Here is an 18,797-nt window from a genome sequence, read left to right on the forward strand (position 1 = left end):
TTTGTTGTCAGACACACACTGTGGAAGTTTGTCAAAGGCTGAGCATGTCTAACTGATCCAGGATTGGATCTCCTCATCATTGTCAGTCTTTTCAGAGAGAGGTTTCTGCTGCTCAACATGTTCCAGAATCTTGGGGCAGGGGTGGAATATTTAGCTGATTAGTTTTAGGGGTGAAAAATGAATTTTTTTTTGGCAACATTCAAGGACAAGCCAAGCTTCATGTCTGCAGGAATGAAGAGATGGAGAGAGTTTTACAATCCAGGTGTTGAGTGAGCATCGACACACTGCAGTCAGCCACATACCACACACTGTCACTCCGTGTCTGTCTCTGGATCAGGTTACAGAGTTTTCTATTGAGGTGCTGTTTAATATTCACACCAGAGAACAGTCAATCTTTGATGCGGTGAACAGCCACTGATGAGGACACAGCCTTTGATTCACCCCAGGCTGGATTTTGGCTCCAGTTTCCTAATGAAGATATTTACAATCTGAACACTGGGAAGCAGCTGTCAGATTGGGAAGACATTTATTTAACATCCAGACCTTTACAGTACAAACCCTTTACCGAATCCAATCTGATTTGATCATCATGATGAAACCAGAGTTCCTGGTGTTGTTTGGTGTTTTGCCATTTTCCTGAATTTGATTGCCAAGATGGGCCATATGAAATATTTCTCTTGGAAATTTACCTTCTACTGTGTCTCCGGGAAAATACCTTGGTCCAGCAACTCAGGACTGGATATCATGAGGCACTGTGAGCTATCAACAACTCCAACACAATCTGTAACCTCATGGCCTGGCATATCCCTCACTCAAGCACTACCATCAAGCCGGACTCAATGGAGAGTGAGGAGGGCATGTCAGGAGGTGAAGGAATAAACCAGAAGTAAGGACATACTGAAAAAGTTAACTTGTGGAAGCTACAAAACAAGACTACAATGTGCCAAACAGCAAGTGGCATCGAAATGATCCCACAATCAATAGGATGTAGATGTAGGCTGTGTAGTGCTGAATGCTGATGGACCAGTTACATTCCCTCTTGTTTGTCTTGTAATAGCTTCTAGAACGGGAAGTTAGTGCAAGCACAGACTCATCAGCCATGCACCTTCAGAGGGAACAATATGGACAAGTAAACACCTCACTGGAGGAGGAAGCTCCACAAATATCCCCATCCTCAATGAGTCATAGAGTCAGAGAGATATATACAGCATGGAAACAGACCCTTCGGTCCAACCCGTCCATGTTGACCAGATATCCCAACCCAATCCAGTCCCACCTGCCAGCACCCGGCCCATATCCTTCCAAACCCTTCCTATTCATATACCCATCCAAATGCCTCTTAAATGTTGCAATTGTACCAGCCTCCACCACTTCCTCTGGCAGCTCATTCAATACATGCACCACTCTGCATTAAAAAAGTTGCCCCTTAGGTCTCTTTTATATCTTTCCCCTCTCACTCTAAACCCATGCCCTCTAGTCTGGACTCCCCCCACCCCAGGGAAAAGACTTTGTCTATTTATCCTATCCATGCCCCTCATAATTTTGTAAACCTCTATAAGGTCACCCCTCAGCCTCCGACGCTCCAGGGAAAACAGCCCCAGCCTGTTCAGCCTCTCCCTGTCGTTCAGATCCTCCAACCCTGGCAACATCCTTGTAAATCTTTTCTGAACCCTTTCAAGTTTCACAACATCTTTCCGATAGGAAGGAGACCAGAATTATATGCAATATTCCAACAGTGGCCTAACCAATATCCTGTACAGCTGCAACATGACCTCCCAACTCCTGTACTCAATACTCTGACAAATAAAGGAAAGCATACCAAACGCCTTCTTCACTATCCTATCTACCTGCAACTCCACTTTCAAGGAGCTATGAACCTGCACTCCAAGGTTTCTTTGTTCAGCAACACTCCCTCGGACCTTACCATTAAGTGTATAAATCCTGCTAGGATTTGCTTTCCCAAAATGCAGCACCTCGCATTTATCTAAATTAAACTCCATCTGCCACTTCTCAGCCCATTGGCCCATCTGGCCAAGGTCCTGTTGGAATCTGTCCACTTCACCTCCAATTTTGGTGTCATCTGCAAACTTACTAACTGTACCTCTTGTGCTCACATCCAAATTATTTATGTAAATGACAAAAAGTAGAGGACCCAGCACCGATCCTTGTGGCACTCCACTGATCACAGGCCTCCAGCCTGAAAAACAACCCTCCACCATCACCCTCTGTCTTCTACCTTTGAGCCATTTCTATATCCAAATGGCTAGTTCTCCCTGTATTCCGTGAGATCTAACCTTGCTAACCAGTCTCCCATGGGGAACCTTGTCGAACGCCTTACTGAAGTCCATATAGATCACATCTACTGCTCTGCCCTCAGCAATCCTCTTTGTTACTTCTTCAAAAAACTCAATCAAGTTTGTGAGATATGATTTCCCACGCACAAAGCAATGTTCCTAATCAGTCCCTGCCTTTCCAAATGCATGTACATTCTATCTCTCAGGATTCCCTCCAACAACTTGCCCACCGCCGAGGTCAGGCTCACTGGTCTATAGTTCCCTGGCTTGTCTTTACCACCCTTCTTAAACAGTGGCACGTTTTCCAACCTCCAGCCTTCTGGCACTTCACCTGTGACTATCGATGATACAAATATCTCAGCAAGAGGCCCAGCAATCACTTCTCTAGCTTCCCAAAGAGTTCTAGGGTACACCTGATCAGATCCTGGGGATTTATCCACCTTTACCCGTTTCAAGACATCCAGCACTTCCTCCTCTGTAATCTGGACTTTTTGCAAGATGTCACCATCTATTTCCCTACAGTCTATATCTTCCATATCCTTTTCCACAGTAAACACTGATGCAAAATACTCATTTAGTATCTCCCCCATTTTCTGCGGCTCATACAAAGGCTGCCTTGCTGATCTTTGAGGGGCCCTATTCTCTCCCTAGTTACCCTTTTGTCCTTAATGTATTTGTAGAAACCCTTTGGATTCTCCTTAATTCTATTTGCCAAACCTATCCCATGTCCCCGTTTTGCCCTCCTGATTTCCCTCTTAAGTACACTCCTACTTCCTTCATACTCTTCTCAGGATTCACTCGATCTATCCTGTCTATACCTTACATTTGCTTCCTTCTGTTTCTTAATCAAACCCTCAATTTCTTTAGTCATCCAGCATTCCCTATACCTACCAGCCTTCCCTTTCTCCCTGACAGGAATATACTTTCTCTGGGTTCTTGTTATCTCATTTCTGAAGGCTTCCCATTTTCCAGCCGTCCCTTTACCTGTGAACACCTGCCTCCAATCAGCTTTCAAAAGCTCTTGTCTAATATCGTCAAAATTTGCCTTTCTCCAATTTACAACTTCAACTTTTAGATCTGGTCTATCCTTTTCCACTACTATTTTAAATCTAATAGAATTATGGTCGCTGGCCCCGAAGTGCTCCCCCACTGACACCTCAGTCACCTGCCCTGCCTTATTTCCCAAGAGTAGGTCAAGTTTTGCACCTTCTCTAGTAGGTACATCCACATACTGAATCAGAAAATTGTCTTGTACACACTTAACAAATTCCTCTCCATCTAAACCTTTAACAATATGGCAGTCCCAGTGTACCTTTGGAAAGTTAAAATCCCCTACCATAACCACCCTATTATTCTTACAGATAGCTGAGATCTCCTTACAAATTTGTTTCTCAATTTCCCTCTGGCTATTGGGGGGTTCTATAATACAATCCCAATTATGTGATCATCCCTTTCCTATTTCTCAGTTCCACCCAAATAACTTCCCTGGATGTATTTCCAGGAATATCTTCCCTCCGCACAGCTGTAATGCTATCCCTTATCAAAAATACCACTCCCCCTCCTCTCTTGCCTCCCTTTCTATCCTTCCTGTAGCATTTGTATCCTGGAACATTAAGCTGCCAGTCCTGCCCATCCCTGAGCCATGTTTCAGTAATTGCTATGATATCCCAGTCCCATGTTCTTAACCATTCCCTGAGTTCATCCCTGTTAGGCCCCTTGCATTGAAATAAATGTAGTTTAATTTCTTAGTCCTACCTTGTCCCTGCCAGCCCTGACTGTTTGACTCACTTCTGTTCTCAGCTGTACCCGTCTCAGATCGATCTCCTTCCTCACTATCTCCCTGGGCCCCACCTCCCCCCTCCCCCTATTAGTTTAAATCCTCCCAAGCAGTTCTAGCAAATTTCCCTGCCAGTATATTAGTCCCCTTCCAATTTAGGTGCAATCCGTCCTTCTTGTACAGGTCACTTCTACCGCAAAAGAGATTCCAATGATCCAAAAATGTGAATCCTTCTCCCATACACCAGCTCCTCAGCCATGCATTCATCTGCTCTATCCTCCTATTCCTGCCCTCACTAACTCGTAGCACCGGGAGTAATCCAGATATTACTCTTCTCGAGGACCTCTTTTTTAAATTCCTGCCTAATTCTGTAATCTTCCTTCAGAATCTCTTGAAACCTGATGTACCCCTCATTACATTAGAGCCAGTCTCAAGACCAGAAACTTGGCTGTTTGTGCTACGTTCCCCTGAGAATCCATCACCCCCTACATTTTCCAAAACAGCATACCTATTTGAAATATATCCACAAAAGACTCCTGCACTACGTGCCTACTTCTCTTACCCTTCCTGGAGTTAACCCATCTATGTGACTGTATCTGAGACTTTCCCCCCCTTCCTATAACTGCCATCCATCACATACTGTTGCTGTTGCAAATTCCTCATTGCTTCTAACTGTCTCTCCAACCGAACTATTTGATCTGTTAAGATTTGCACCCAACAGCATTTATGGCAGATATAATCCACAGTGACCCTTAAACTCTCTTTAAACTCCCACATCAGACAAGAATTACATAGTTACTCCACTGAAGGCCATTTTTTCTCCTCCACGATCTACAGACCTAGAAAATAGCACCATCTTATTCCTCTACAAAATACAGCCCCCAGGTTAAATTAATAGTTATGGCTTATATTTTAAGTTTAATCAAGAGACATATCTCAAAAAACATATAATCAAGAAAGAGAACCCACTCTACTCACTACTGCAGACTTTCTGTAGGTCACACTTAAAAGCAATACACTTATCTGCTTCTGCGCTGTGAACTTCACCCAAACAGTTCCTCCAAGATCAGTTATGAATTTTAATTTTCCCAGACACAATCCAATGTCCAACGATACATGAATTCAAACAGCAAAGGCAGTAACTGTGCAGGGACACTGCTCTGTCAGTTTCTTTCTCTCTCTATCCTGCAATGACCTGACCATGTGCTTTCTTTTCTCTGTTCTTCTCCTTTTTAAAACTGCTGTTGTTTTGATCTTTTCTCTCCCAAAGTTCCAAAACAATGCAACAGCATATAAAGCAGTAATTACTGTTCCTGGAATTCGAGGAAATCACCTCCAAACCCTAAAATACCACAAAAAAAGGAGCAGCTTTTACAGCCAGAAATTTTTCCCATCCTACATCTTGGATTACCCAGAATCCTGATGGAAGAGCCCAGCTCATCAGGGCAAAAGATAAGGCTGATGCATTCGCAACAATCTTCAGTCAGAAGTGCTGAGTGGATGAACTGTCTTGGGCTCCTCCAGTGATCTCAGATACCAGTCTCCAACCAATTCAATTCACTCCATGTGATATCAAGAAACAGTTGGAGGCACTGGATCCTGCAAAGGCAATGGGCCCTTAAAGCATTCCAGCAATAGTACTGAAAACGTGTGCTCCAGAACGTGCCGCTCCCCTAGCCAAGCTCTTCCAGTATAGTTACAACAATAGCATCTACCCGACAATGTGGAAAATTGCCCAGGTATGCCGTGTACCCAAAAAGCAGGACAAATCCAACCTGGCCAGTTCCCACCCCATCAGTCTACTCTCCATCATCAATAAAGTGATGGAAGGGGTTATCAACAGGGCTATCAAGCAGCACCTGCTCAGCAATAACCTGCTCAGTAACACCCAGTTTGGGGTTTGCCAGGGTCACTCAGCTCCTGACCTCATTACAGCCTTGGTTCAAACATGGACAAAGGAGCTGAATTCCCGAGGGGTGGGGAGAGGGACAGCTCTTGACATCAGGGCCGCATTTGACCAAGTAAGGCATCAAGGAGCCCTGGCAAAACTGGAATCAATGGGTATCTGGAGCAAACTCGCCACTGGTTAGAGATATAACTGGCACAGAGCAAGACGGTTGTGATTGTGGAGGGTCAGTTACCTCAGCTCCGGGACATCTCTGCAGGAGTCCCTCAGGGTAGTGTCCTTGGCCCAATAATCTTCAGCTGCTTCATCAATGACCTTCCCTCTGTCATAAGGTCAGAAATGGGGATATTTGCTGATACTGAGCAATGTTCAGCACCATTCCTTTGGTGCAATTGGGAAAGAGTTGGTGAGCTGCCTTCTTGAATCACTGTAATCCATTTTGTGAAGGGTAGGTCATGCCTCATAAACCTCATAGAATTCTTTTGAGAAGGTGATCAAACAGGTAGCTGAGGGTAATGTGGTTGATGTGAATATGGATTTCGGTAAGGCACTTGATAAGATTCCCCACAGTGGGCTACTGCATAAAAAACTGAGGTATGGGATTGAGGGTGATTTAACGGTTTGGATCAGACATTGCCGAGCTGAAAGAAGACAGAGGGTGGTGGTTGATGGGAAATGTTCATCCTGGAATTCAGTTACTAGTGGGGTGTTGCAAGAATCTGTTTTGGGCCACTGCTGTTTGTCATTTTTATAAATAACCTGGTTGTGGGTGTAGAAGGACAGGTTAGTAAACTTGCAGATGGCACTAAGGTAGGCATAGAAGGATGGCTTAGTAAATTTACGGATGACACTAAGGTCAGTGGAGTTGTGGATAGTGCTAAAGGATGTTGTGGGTTACAGAGGGGCATAGATAAGCTGCAGAGCTGGGCTGAGAGGTGGCAAATGGAATTTAATGTGGAAAAGTGTGAGGTGATTCATTTTGGAAGGAGTAACAGGAATGCAGAGTACTGAGCTAATGGTAAGATTCTTGGCAGTCTAGATGAGCAAAGAGATCTCTGTGTCCAGGTATATAGCTCCCTGAAAGTTGCTACCCAGGTTGATATGGTTGTTAAGAAGGCATACAGTATATTAGCTTTTATTGGTAGAGGGATTGAGTTTTGGAGCCATGAGATCATGCTGCAGCTGTATGAAACTCTGGCTGCACTTGGAGTACTGTGTACAGTTCTGGTCATTATAAGAAGGATGTGGAAGCTTTGGAAAGGGTGCAGAGGAGATTTACCAGGATGTTGCCTGGTATGGAGGGAAGGTCTTACGAGGAAAGGCTGAGGGACTTGAGGCTGTTTTCGTTAGAGAGAAGAAGGTTGAGAGGTGACTTAATAGAGACGTACAAGATAATCAGAGGGTTAGATAGGGTGAGCATTGAGACCCTTTTTCCTTGGATGGTGATGGCTAGCATAAGGGGACACAGCTTTAAATTGAGGGGTGATAGATTTAGGACAGATGGCTGAAGTAGTTTTTGTTTTGCCTCGGGCAACTGTCTGTGTGGAGTTTGCACGTTCTCCCTGTGTCTGTGTGGGTTTCCTCTGGATGCTCCGGTTTCCTCCCACAATCCAAAAGATGGTTAGGTGATTGGCCATGCTAAACTGCCCATAGTGTTCAGGGATGTGCAGGTTAGGTGTGTTAGTCAGGGGTAAATGTAGAGTAGACAATAGTTTCTTTACTCAGAGAGTAGTGGGGGGTGTGGAATGAACTGCCTGCAACAGTTGTTGATTTGCCAACTTTAAGGGCATTTAAATGGTCATTGGATAGACATGTGGATGTAAATAGAATAGTGTAGGTTAGGTGGGCTTTAGATTGGCTTCACAGGTCAGCACAACATCGAGGGCTGAAGGGCCTGTACTATGCTGTAATGTTCTGTGTTCTATATTCTATAATGCTGTTAGTCAAGAGGAGGTTGAGGTATAGTGTTGATTTAACTAGACTAGTAATCCAGAACCTTCAGGTAAACATTCTGAGAACATGAGTTCAAATCCCACCATGACAGATAACATGACTTTTCAATTCAGTAAACATAGAGTCATAGAGATGCCCAGCATAGAAACAGACCCTTCGGTCCAACTTGTCCATGCCGACCAGATTTCCCAACCTAATTTAATCCCATTTTCCAGCACGTGGCCCATATCCCTCCTTACCCTTCCTGTTCATATACCCATCCAGATGCCTTAAAATGTTGTAATTGTACCAGCTGTGTGGGTGTGTGTGAAGCTGTGGTTGTGTCTGTGTGTGTGTGTGTGTGTGCGCAGTTATGTGTGATTATGTGTGGAGCTGTAGGATGTGTGTATGTGTGGAGCGGTGTGGAGCTGTGCTGTGGGTTTGTGTATTTATGTATGAAGCTGTGTGTGTGTGTGGAGGGGGGAGAGTGTGTAGCTGCGCGTGTGTGTGTGTGTGTGTGTGTGTGTGTGTGTGTGTGTGTGTGTGTGTTGCCGTGTGTGTGTGTGTGTGTGTGTGTGTACATTTCTTTGCTGCTAGTTCCCCTTTTTTCTGGTCTCCTTTTCATAATACAAGTGGTAATCAGTACGATAATCCTTATAAAGGCAGTTCTTTCTTCTCTAATACTGTTGTGCTCTCACCAGAGAATCCAGGACACAGGTGTTGAAAGGTGAAGCAGAGCACAGAAGAGGGAAACGCATTGTGTCACAAGTCAAGCACTTTGCATTTGATAAGAAAACTCGTAAGTACGGCCTTGGGGTGGTTGGACGATGGCTGAACCGTAGATATCGCCGAGCCCTAAGCTACAGCATCCAAACCAAACTGCAGGACATGAGGAGTCACAGGTGGGGCATCCTCTGATCTCTCACTCTACCTCTCCCCATGTCTCTCTCATTGTCACTCTCTCTGTCTCTGCTGCTCTACCTCTCCCCATGTCTCTCTCATTGTCACTCTCTCTGTCTCTGCTGCTCTACCTCTCCCCATGTCTCTCTCATTGTCACTCTCTCTGTCTCTGCTGCTCTACCTCTCCCCATGTCTCTCTCATTGTCACTCTCTCTGTCTCTGCTGCTCTACCTCTCCCCATGTCTCTCTCATTGTCACTCTCTCTGTCTCTGCTGCTCTACCTCTCCCCATGTCTCTCTCATTGTCACTCTCTCTGTCTCTGCTGCTCTACCTCTCCCCATGTCTCTCTCTCATTCTCACTCTCTCTGTCTCTCTCTCTCTCTTTGACTACCTGTCATGCTCCCGATTTCTCCCTCTGTGAGTGTGTGTAGGAAGGGTGTGTATCTGTGGGTGTGTGTGTGGGTGTGTGTGAGAGAGAGGGAGAGAGAGAGAATGTGTCTGGGGATGCTCTGCTGTGTGTATTAGATTAGATTCCCTACAGTGTGAAAACAGGCCATTTGGTCCAACAAGTCCACACTAATCCTCTGAAGAGTAATCCATCCAGACCCATTTCCCTCTGACTAATACACTGTGGGCAATTTAATATGGCCAATTCACCTGACCTGCACATCTTTGGACTGTGAAAGGAAAGTGGAGTACACCCATGTAGACACAGGGAGAATGTGCAAACTCCACACAGACAGTTGCCTGAGGCTGGAATTGAACTTGGGTCCCTGGCGCTGTGAGGCAGCAGTGCTAACCACTGAGCCAGTGTGCTGACCCCCAAATGCAAGTGTGTGTGTGAGAAAAAGTAAAGTGTTGCTTTCAGTATCTCACAGTCTCCTAAAGCCCAGATGCTGTACAACCAGCCTGTTTCATTACCGCCTCACCATAGTCTCAATGTCACACCTGGGTTTGAATCTAAGCACCTGGGCCCTATGAGTGGGGGAGGGGATGAAGGTGATAGGTCAGGGGGGAGAGGGTGGAGTGGATAGGTGGAAAAGGTAATAGGCAGGTAGGACAAGTCCAGACAAGTCATGGGGACAGTGCTGAGCTGGACCTTGACTTGTCCTACCTGCCTATCTTCTTTTCCACCTATCCACTCCACCCTCTCCTCCCTGACCTATCACCTTCATCCCCTCCCCCTCTCACCCATTGTACTCTATGCTACTCTCTCCCCACCCCCACCCTCCTCTAGCTTATCTCTCCATGCTTCAGGCTCACTGCCTTTATTCCTGATGAAGGGCTTTTGCCCGAAACGTCGATTTCGCTGCTTGTTGGATGCTGCCTGAACTGCTGTGCTCTTCCAGCACCACTAATCCAGTATTTGCTTTCCAGCATCTGCAGTCATTGTTTTTACCCCATTATTGTTCCCACAGTCAGTCCATGTCATACACCCATCCTGCCCATGAAGAAAGCCAGTGCAGACACCTGGTGGGGGCCCTTCAGGCTGGGAATCCCTGCTTTCTCAGTGATCCCAAACCCAGCCATGATTCTTCGTTGCATGCCAGCTGATCCGAAATATCACGCGCTTGTTGACCTGTGTGGGCCTTTCTATTCTATTCTGAATCATCAGGGACTCTCAAAACCATTTCAGATTCATCTAGCAAGGCAAGCAATACATCTGCCCTCAGCTTTCCCAGGGCTGTCCTGAGAGTCACTCCATCTTTTCACGTGCCCTGAAGGAGGATCCCAGTAATATCCATTTTACGTGGCTCTGTCCTTCTCCAATGTGTAGACGATCTCCTCCTTGCCTTTTCTGACTGCCAGTCCTCTGAAGTTGACAGCCTCATCTTCCTGCTATTGTTGGCCACCGCAGTACAGAGAGTAGGTGAAGAAAAGTTACATCTCTGTCAAACCACGGTCACCTACCTTGGCCATGTATAAGATGGAAATAAGCCTCTGCTGTCTCATCAGCACATTGAAGCCATCCTCAAGATTCCCAAACCCACCACCAAAACAGACTTTTTAGGAACGATGGGTTACTGCTGCCAGTGTATCCCCGGCTATGCTGACCTTTAGCATCCCAGACAGAACGTGTCTGGCCCTCTGACCCCGGAGTGATGGGTATGGACTTCAACTGTGGGCTCAGCCTTTGAATGCCTCAAGCCCGCCCTCACTAGCAGCCCCATATTGGCCTCACCTCATTCCACCTCAACCTTCCACATGTGTGGGAGAAGGGGAGGGGCAGGTGAGAGAGAGAGTGAGAGGGACAGAGATAGACAGAGGATATGTATGTGTGAGAGAGAGAGAATGTGAGAGGGTAGGAAGGGGGTGTGCGTGAGAGAGTAGGTGTGTGTGTCAGTGGGTGTGACAGAGAGAGAAAGTGGGTGTGAGAGTGGGTGTTTGTGAGAGTGAGAGAAGGTGTATGTAAGAGAGTGGAAGGGGATGTGTGTGAGACGGGGTGTGTGTGGGTGTTTGTGTGTGACTATGTCTGTGTGAGAGAGTGGTGTGTGTGTGAGAATGAGAGTGGATGTGTGTGTGTGGGTGTGTGAGAGTAGGTGTGTATGAGATTGGGAGGGGGTGTGTGTGAGTGAGAGGGGGTATGTGTGTATGTGAGAGGGGGTATGTGGGGGTTTCTGTGTGACAGTGTGTGAGAGTGGGAGGGGGTGTGTGTGAGACGGGAGGTGTGTGGGTGTTTGTGTGAGAATATATCTGTGTGACAGAGTGGTGTGTGTGAGAGAATGACAGTGGGTGTGAGTGAGAAGGGGGCGTGTAGAGGAGGTGTGGCAGACAGACTGTTGGAGGGAGTGTGTGGGGGGTGTGGAAGGGGAGTGTTGGAGAAGGTGTATGGGGGTGTGTGGAAGGGAATGTGTGAGGGTGTGCGTGAGGGTATGTGTGTGTGTATCTCTGTCTAGCTTCCTGTTTAAGAGTTGCTTCTTTCTGCAGGCCTTATTTCACTTACTGGATCACGTGTGTCCACATTTTGATCAGCTTGCTGGCAATTGGACTTTATGGGATTGCACCAGTCGGATTTGCACAGCATATGAAAACACAGCTCGTAAGTGTTCTCCAACATATACAGCTTCAGGCTCATGGTGGGGTTTGTATTACAATCTCCCAACCTTCAAAGTTACAAATCACACAACACCAGGTTATAGTCCAACAGGTTTATTTGGAAGCACTAACTTTCAGAGTGCTGCTCCTTCATCAGGTGATTGTGGAGAATAAGATTGTAAGACACAGAATTTATAGCAAAGGTTTACAGTGTGATGTAACTGAAATTATACATTGAAAAAATTGTGTACTCCACAACCACCTGATGAAGGAGCGTCGCTCCGAAAGCTAGTGCTTCCAAATAAACCTGTTGGACTATAACCTGGTGTTGTGTGATTTTTAACTTTGTCCACCCCAATCCAACTCCGGCATCTCCAAATCATCCCAACCTTCAGATTGCTTTACCGCACGACATTGCTTTAAGTGAAGCCTGGAAACTTAGTCCATGGTAGGGCACGGAGTAAATAAATGGAGGAACTTTTAAGGCACATGTCAGTTTCTGCCTTACTCTAAAAGTGACCAAATGTGGAGTTAGACAGGAATTGTCAGTGAAACATGATACCAGGAGGTTTAGAGAAAGCTGGTTGGACGTGATTTAAGAGGGTTGGAATTTAAAAGCCGCGATATGCTACTGAGAGTTTATAAAGCTCTAGTTAGGCCCCATTTAGAACACTGTGTCCCCACCACTCAGGAAGGACATACTGGCACTGGAATGTGTCCAGTGGAGATTCACACAGAGGATCCCTGGAATGGCAGGTCCAATATATGATGAACGACTGAAGATCCTGGAATTGTATTCATTAGTGTTTAGAAGATTGAGGGGAGATCGAATGGAAACTTACAGGATAATACATGGCTTAAAAAGGGTGGATGCTAGGAATTTGTTTTCGTCAAGTGGGGATACTAGGACACATGAGCACAGCCTTAGAATTAGAGGGGGTCAATTCAGAACGGAAATGAGGAGACATTTCTTCAGCCAGAGAGTGGTGGGCCTATGGAATACACTGTCATGGAGCGCAGTGGAGGCCGGGACGTTAAATGTCTTCAAGGCCGAGATTGATAAATTCTTAATCTCGCAAGGAATTAAGGGACATGGGGAGAGTGCGAGTCAGTGGTGTTGAAATGCCCATCAGCCATGATTGAATGGCAGAGTGGACTCAATGGGCCGAATGGCCTAACTTTCACTCCTATGTCTTATGGTGTTATGGTTCAGAAGTGCAGGTAAATGTTGGTTTCACTGTGGGTCGAGTGAATTGGAGGATGGATTAGAATGGAAGAATTAAACTGTGAGCTGAAGGGAATTGACTAGAACATAAAACATAGAACATTGAAAAGTACAGCACAGAACAGGCCCTTCGGCCCATGATGTTGTGCTGAGGATTATTCCTAATCTGAAGTAAAATAACCTAACCTACGCACTCTTCAACTCACTGCTGTCCATCTGCATGTCCAGCTGTCACTTAAATGTCCCCAATGACTCTGCTTCCACCACCACCGCTGGCAACGCATTCCATGTATTCACAACTCTCTGCGTAAGGAATCTATCTGACGTCCCCTCTATATCTTCCTCCTAATATCTTAAAACTATGACTCCTCGTGCCAGTCAATTCTGCCCTGGGGAAAAGTCTCTGGCTATTATCAAATATAAAGATCTAGGGGTTCAGATACATAATTCTTTGAAACTTGCATCACTGGTGAACAAGGTGGTTAAGAAGGTGTTTAGCATGCTTGCCTTCATTGCTCAGACCATTGAGTTTCGGAATTTGGACCTCATGTTAAGGTTGTATAGGATGTTGGTGAGGCCTCTTCTGGAGTACTGTGTACAGTTCTTGTCACTCTGCTTTTGGAAGGGTATGATTGAATTATTCAGAAAAAAATTACCAGGATTTTGCCAGAACTGGAGGGTTTGAGTGAGAGGGAGAGGCTGGAGGCTGGGACTTTTTTCACTGGAGTGTAGGAGGTTGAGGAGTGACCTTATAAAGGTCTATAAAATCTGAGGGGCATGGATAAGATGCAGGGCAACAGTTTTTTTCCCTGGGGTACAGAGTTTGAAATGGGGGCATATTTTTAAGGTTTAAGGGGAAAGATTTAAAAGGGATATTTTAACTTTTACACACAGAGGGTGGTTTGTATGTGGAATGAACGGTCAGAGGAAGTGGTAGATGCTGATGAAATTACAATATTTAAAAGATATTTGGACTGGTACATGACTAGGAAAGGTTTCAAGGGATATGGGCCAATCACAGGCAAGTGGGACTAGGTTAGTTTAGGAAACTTGGTTGGTATGGATGTGTTAGACTGAAGGGTTTGTTTCCATGTTATATGACTCTATACCTTCCCTCCTGCCTCACCATCACACTTCTGACCACACATACAGAGTGGTGTAAGGAGATCTATACCTGTAATGTTTCACTCTATCCATAAAATCTATGTAAAGACTGGCTGTGGTTTCCTACCTCACCAGCTGGTTAACTGGAATATATAATAGTGAGTCTAGATTAGAGTGTTACTGGAAAAGCTCAGCAGGTCAGGCAGCATCCGAGGAGCAGGAAAATCAATGTTTCGGGCAAAAGTCCTTCATCAGGAATAGAGGCTTATGCCCGAAATGTCGATTTTCCTGCTCCTCGGATGCTGCCTGACCTGCTGTGCTTTTTCAGCAACACTCTAATCTAGACTTTGGTTTCAAGCATCTGCAGTCCTTGTTTTTACCTGGAATATATAATACTCCTTTCCTTTACATCCTCCTGCCTTATTGCACACCCTACCCCTACCCCACCTTATTGCACACCCTACCCCCTACCCCACCTTATTGCACACCCTACCCCCTACCCCACCTTATTGCACACCCTACCCCCTACCCCACCTTATTGCACACCCTACCCCCTACCCCACCTTATTGCACACCCTACCCCCTACCCCACCTTATTTTCCTCTTCATCGTATCACATGCACTGCTCCCACATCATCTCCTCCTCTTCTGGAAGCAACCGACTGTCAATTTGATAAGGTGAGGCTATTAATTAGGGTTATTAATGAAGAAATTCTCTCACTAAGGTTTCCTGTAGTTCCTACTCTTGGGATTTGTCCTTGAGGTCAGGGATGACCATAAGATATAGGAGCAGAATTAGGCCATTCAATTCATTGAGTCTGCTCCAACATTTGATCATGGCGGATGTGTTTCTCAATCCTATTCCTCTGCCTTTTCCCCATAACCCTTGATCTCCTTAGTAATCAAGAATCTATCTTTCTCTGTGTTGAAGACACAGAATGACTTGGCTTCCATAGCCCCCTGTAGCAATGAGTTCCTAAGATTCACCTCCCTCTGGCTGAAGAAATTCCACCGCATCTCAGTTCTAAAGGGTCATTCCTTCACTCTCAGGCTGTGCCCTTGGGTCCGAGTCTCTCCTACTGGTGGAAACATCTTCTCCACATCCATTATCCAGGCTTCTCAGTATTCTGTAAGTTTCAGTCAGATTCCCCTCATCCTTCTAAACTCTACAGACCCAGAATCCTCAACCACTCCTCATGTGACAAGTCCTTTATCCCTGGAATCATTCTTGTAAACTCCCTCTGGACTGTCCTTCCTTAGATATGAGGTCCAAAATTGTTCACAATATTCCAAATGTGGTCTGATCAGAGCATTATACTGGCACAAATTTTCTGCCCATGGAGGGCAGTTGCCCCAATACTGGAGGGTGGTTAATGTGATTCCACTTTTCAAGAAGTGGGGGATGGTAGAGACTAACCAGGAAGTTACAGGTCAGTGAGACTCACATCAATGGGAGAAAATCCTGAAGGAACGAATCAAAACCCACTTGGAAAGGTTTGGTTTAATCAGGGATAAGGTTAAAAATCACACAACACCAGGTTATAGTCCAACAGATTTATTTGGAAGTACTAGCTTTCAGAGCACTGCTCCTTCCTCAGGTAACTAGTGGGGCAGGATCATAAGGTTTTATAAAAGATGAAAGACTTAACAGCAATCTAGGTTTGTTCAATATATCATTTTAATTGCATGACACTATAATCTTTTGCTGTAAATTCTGTGTCTTATGATCCTGCCCCAGTAGTTACCTGATGAAGGAGCTGCACTGCTTCCAAAATAAACCTGTTGGACTATAACCTGGTGTGATGTGATTTTTAACTTTGTCCACCCCAGTCCAACACCAGCATCTCCAAATCATAGTCAGAGATAGTCAGCATTGCTTTGCCAGAGGGTGAGCATGGCTAACAAATGTATTAGAAGTTTTTGAAAATGTGATCATATGTGGATGAGGGAAATTCAGTTGATGTAGTTTATATGGATTTTAGCAAAGCCTTTGACAAGATCCCACATGGGAGACTAATTAAAAAGGTTAAAGAATTCAGGAAAACCTGGCGCGATGGATCTGAAACTGGATTAGTAAAAGGAAACAAAGGGTAGTGCTAGGCGGCTGTTTGAGTGACGGGAGAATGGTGTCCAGCAGTGTACCACAAGGAACAGTACTGAGACCTTTATTGATTGTTCTATGCAGAAATGATATGGATGAAAATGTGGAGAGACTCTTATGGAATTTTGTAGATGACACCAAGATTGGTAGAGTGGGTAATAGTGAAGAAGATAGTTGTAGGTTACAGGAAGATGTAGATGGGTTGGTCAAATGGGCAGACCAGTGGCAGATGGCAGATGGCAGATAAGTGCGAGGTGATGCACTTTGGATGCAGAAACAAAATGAGGGAGTATTTAATGAATGATAGGACACTAGATAGCTTAGAGCAGCAGAGGGATCGTGGGGTAATTATTATTAATTAATTAATTATTCACAGATCCCTGAAGTCAGCAGAGCAAGTGAATAGGATAGTTAAAAAGACATAAAGGATACTGTTTTTCATCAGTTGTGGCTTTGAGTATAAGAGCAAGGCAGTAATGTTGGAGTTGTACAGAGCACTGGCCAGGCCCGAGCTGCAGTACTGTGCACAGTTCTGGTCACCTCACTACAGGAAGGATGTGATAGCACTAGAGGGGTTACAGAGGAGGTTCACCAGGATGTTGTCTGGGATGGAGAAGTTGAGCTTTCAGGAGAGACTGGGTAGGTTTGGATTGTTTTCTTTAGAGCAGAGAAGTTTGAGGGCGGTGTATAAGATTATGAGGGGAACATAGAACATAAAACAATACAGCACAGAACAGGCCCTTTGGCCCTTGATATTGCACTGACCTGTGAACTATTCTCAGCTTGTCCCCCTACACTATCCCAAAATCATCCATGTGCTTATCTAAGGATTGTTTAAATCTCCCTAATGTGGCTGAGTTGACTACGTTAGCAGGTAGGGCATTCCACACCCTTACCACTCTCTGAGTAAAGAACCTGCCTCTGACATCTGTCTTAAATCTATCACCCCTCAATTTGTAGCTATGCCCCTTGTACACACTGATGTCATCATCCTCGGAAAAAGACATTCACTGTCTAATCCTCTGATCATCTTGTTTGTAGGGACAGGGTGAATAGAGAGCAGCTGTTCCCCTTAGTTGAGTGGCCAGTCATGAGGGTATATAGTTTTAGGGTAAAGGGTAGGAGACTCAAGAGGGGATTTTGGAAAAAGTCTTTTCACTCAGAGGATGGTGGAATATGGAATGCATTGCCTGGGAAGGTGGTGGGAACTGGGAACCTTACAATCTTCAAAAAATATTTGATTGAGCACTTGAGATATTATATGACTCGGGGATATGAGACAAGTGCAGGAAGTGGGATGAGCATCCTCTAGTGGTAATTATGTTGGTGTAGCCATGATGGGTTAAAGGGCATTTTCTCAGCTGTGTGAATTTATGAATCTACTATACAGCCTCACTAGTACATCCCTGCTCTTGTATTCTAGTCCTCTTGAAATGAATGCTAACATTGCATTTGCCTTCCTAACCGGAAACTGAACCCACATGTTCATCTTATGACAATTTTGAACAAAATTCCTTTGTGTTTCAGATTTCCAAAGCCTTTCCCCATTTAGGAAATGGTCTATGCCTCTATTCTTCCTACCAAAGTGCATAACCTCTCACTTTCCCACATTGTATTCCATCTACCACTTCTTTGCCCAGTCTCCTAGCCTGTCCAATCCTTCTGCAGGCTCCCCACTTCCTCAACATTACCTGTCCCTCCACCTGAACCTTCATTTCTTCAATTGAGGAACAGGTTTTACCCACAATTGGTGCTGAATTGCACACTGCTTTTTATTTTTTATTCTTTCCTTCACCATTAATTAATTGCCTGTTTTAAAAATATTGGATCTACCTTGTGTTTGGAGATATGGAACTGTGAGCTATGTTAAGATTCTGAGCTATTTCTTTGGAGAAAAGCATGCAAAATAATTCTTGACTGTGATTTCAGGTTGTCTCACGGGAATTGACTGTTATACATTCTCACTTAAATTTTAATTTCGACTCTACTACATGGGGCTGCAGTCAATATAAATTCAGAGTATAGGGTGGTGACAAACAGAAAAAGTAATAGCATCAAAGGTTAATTCCATTAATTCCATTTCTTCAGGTGTTGAGGAATAAAGGGGTGTTTGAGAGTGTGCAACACATGCAGCAAGAGAACTTTTGGATTGGACCAAACTCGGTGAGTGTGTAATGATATGACACGATGCTGATCCGGGTTATTATGAGACACAGTTTAAATGTAAACACTGTTTTTGCAGGTTGCTCTCATTCACCTTGGAGCAAAGTTTTCTCCTTGTTTACGGAAGGATCGGTCCATCTCGAAACTTATTGAGAAGCAAAGAGAACAGGAGAGGAACTCTGGCTGCTGTGTTCAGAATGATAACTCTGGGTGTGTACAGACATTGAAAGAAGATTGTTCGGTATGTTCGATTACCTGGAAGAATTTTGGTCATTTAATACAATCTGCCTTTCAGACAACTATCATTGGCTAAATCCCAGGACGAAGCCTTATTGCCTGGAAGTAGATCTAACCTTGTA

The 18,797-nt window shown here is 44.8% G+C and overlaps 1 protein-coding gene across 4 annotated transcripts in view; it reads left to right on the plus strand.

Moving 5' to 3' along the window:
- LOC140464189 (inactive rhomboid protein 2-like) overlaps nucleotides 1-18,797 on the plus strand; it is a 135,141-nt gene that overhangs the window by 53,769 nt on the left and 62,575 nt on the right. For all 4 annotated transcript variants that reach the window (XM_072559036.1, XM_072559034.1, XM_072559035.1 and 1 more), the window contains exons 8-11: nucleotides 8,611-8,811; nucleotides 11,738-11,849; nucleotides 18,364-18,438; nucleotides 18,518-18,679. In XM_072559036.1, coding sequence (XP_072415137.1) covers nucleotides 8,611-8,811; nucleotides 11,738-11,849; nucleotides 18,364-18,438; nucleotides 18,518-18,679 — 550 coding nt within the window. The remainder of the gene's footprint in view (nucleotides 1-8,610; nucleotides 8,812-11,737; nucleotides 11,850-18,363; nucleotides 18,439-18,517; nucleotides 18,680-18,797) is intronic.

The sequence above is a fragment of the Chiloscyllium punctatum genome, chromosome 39 (assembly GCF_047496795.1).
Source record: "Chiloscyllium punctatum isolate Juve2018m chromosome 39, sChiPun1.3, whole genome shotgun sequence".
NCBI lineage: Eukaryota > Metazoa > Chordata > Chondrichthyes > Orectolobiformes > Hemiscylliidae > Chiloscyllium > Chiloscyllium punctatum.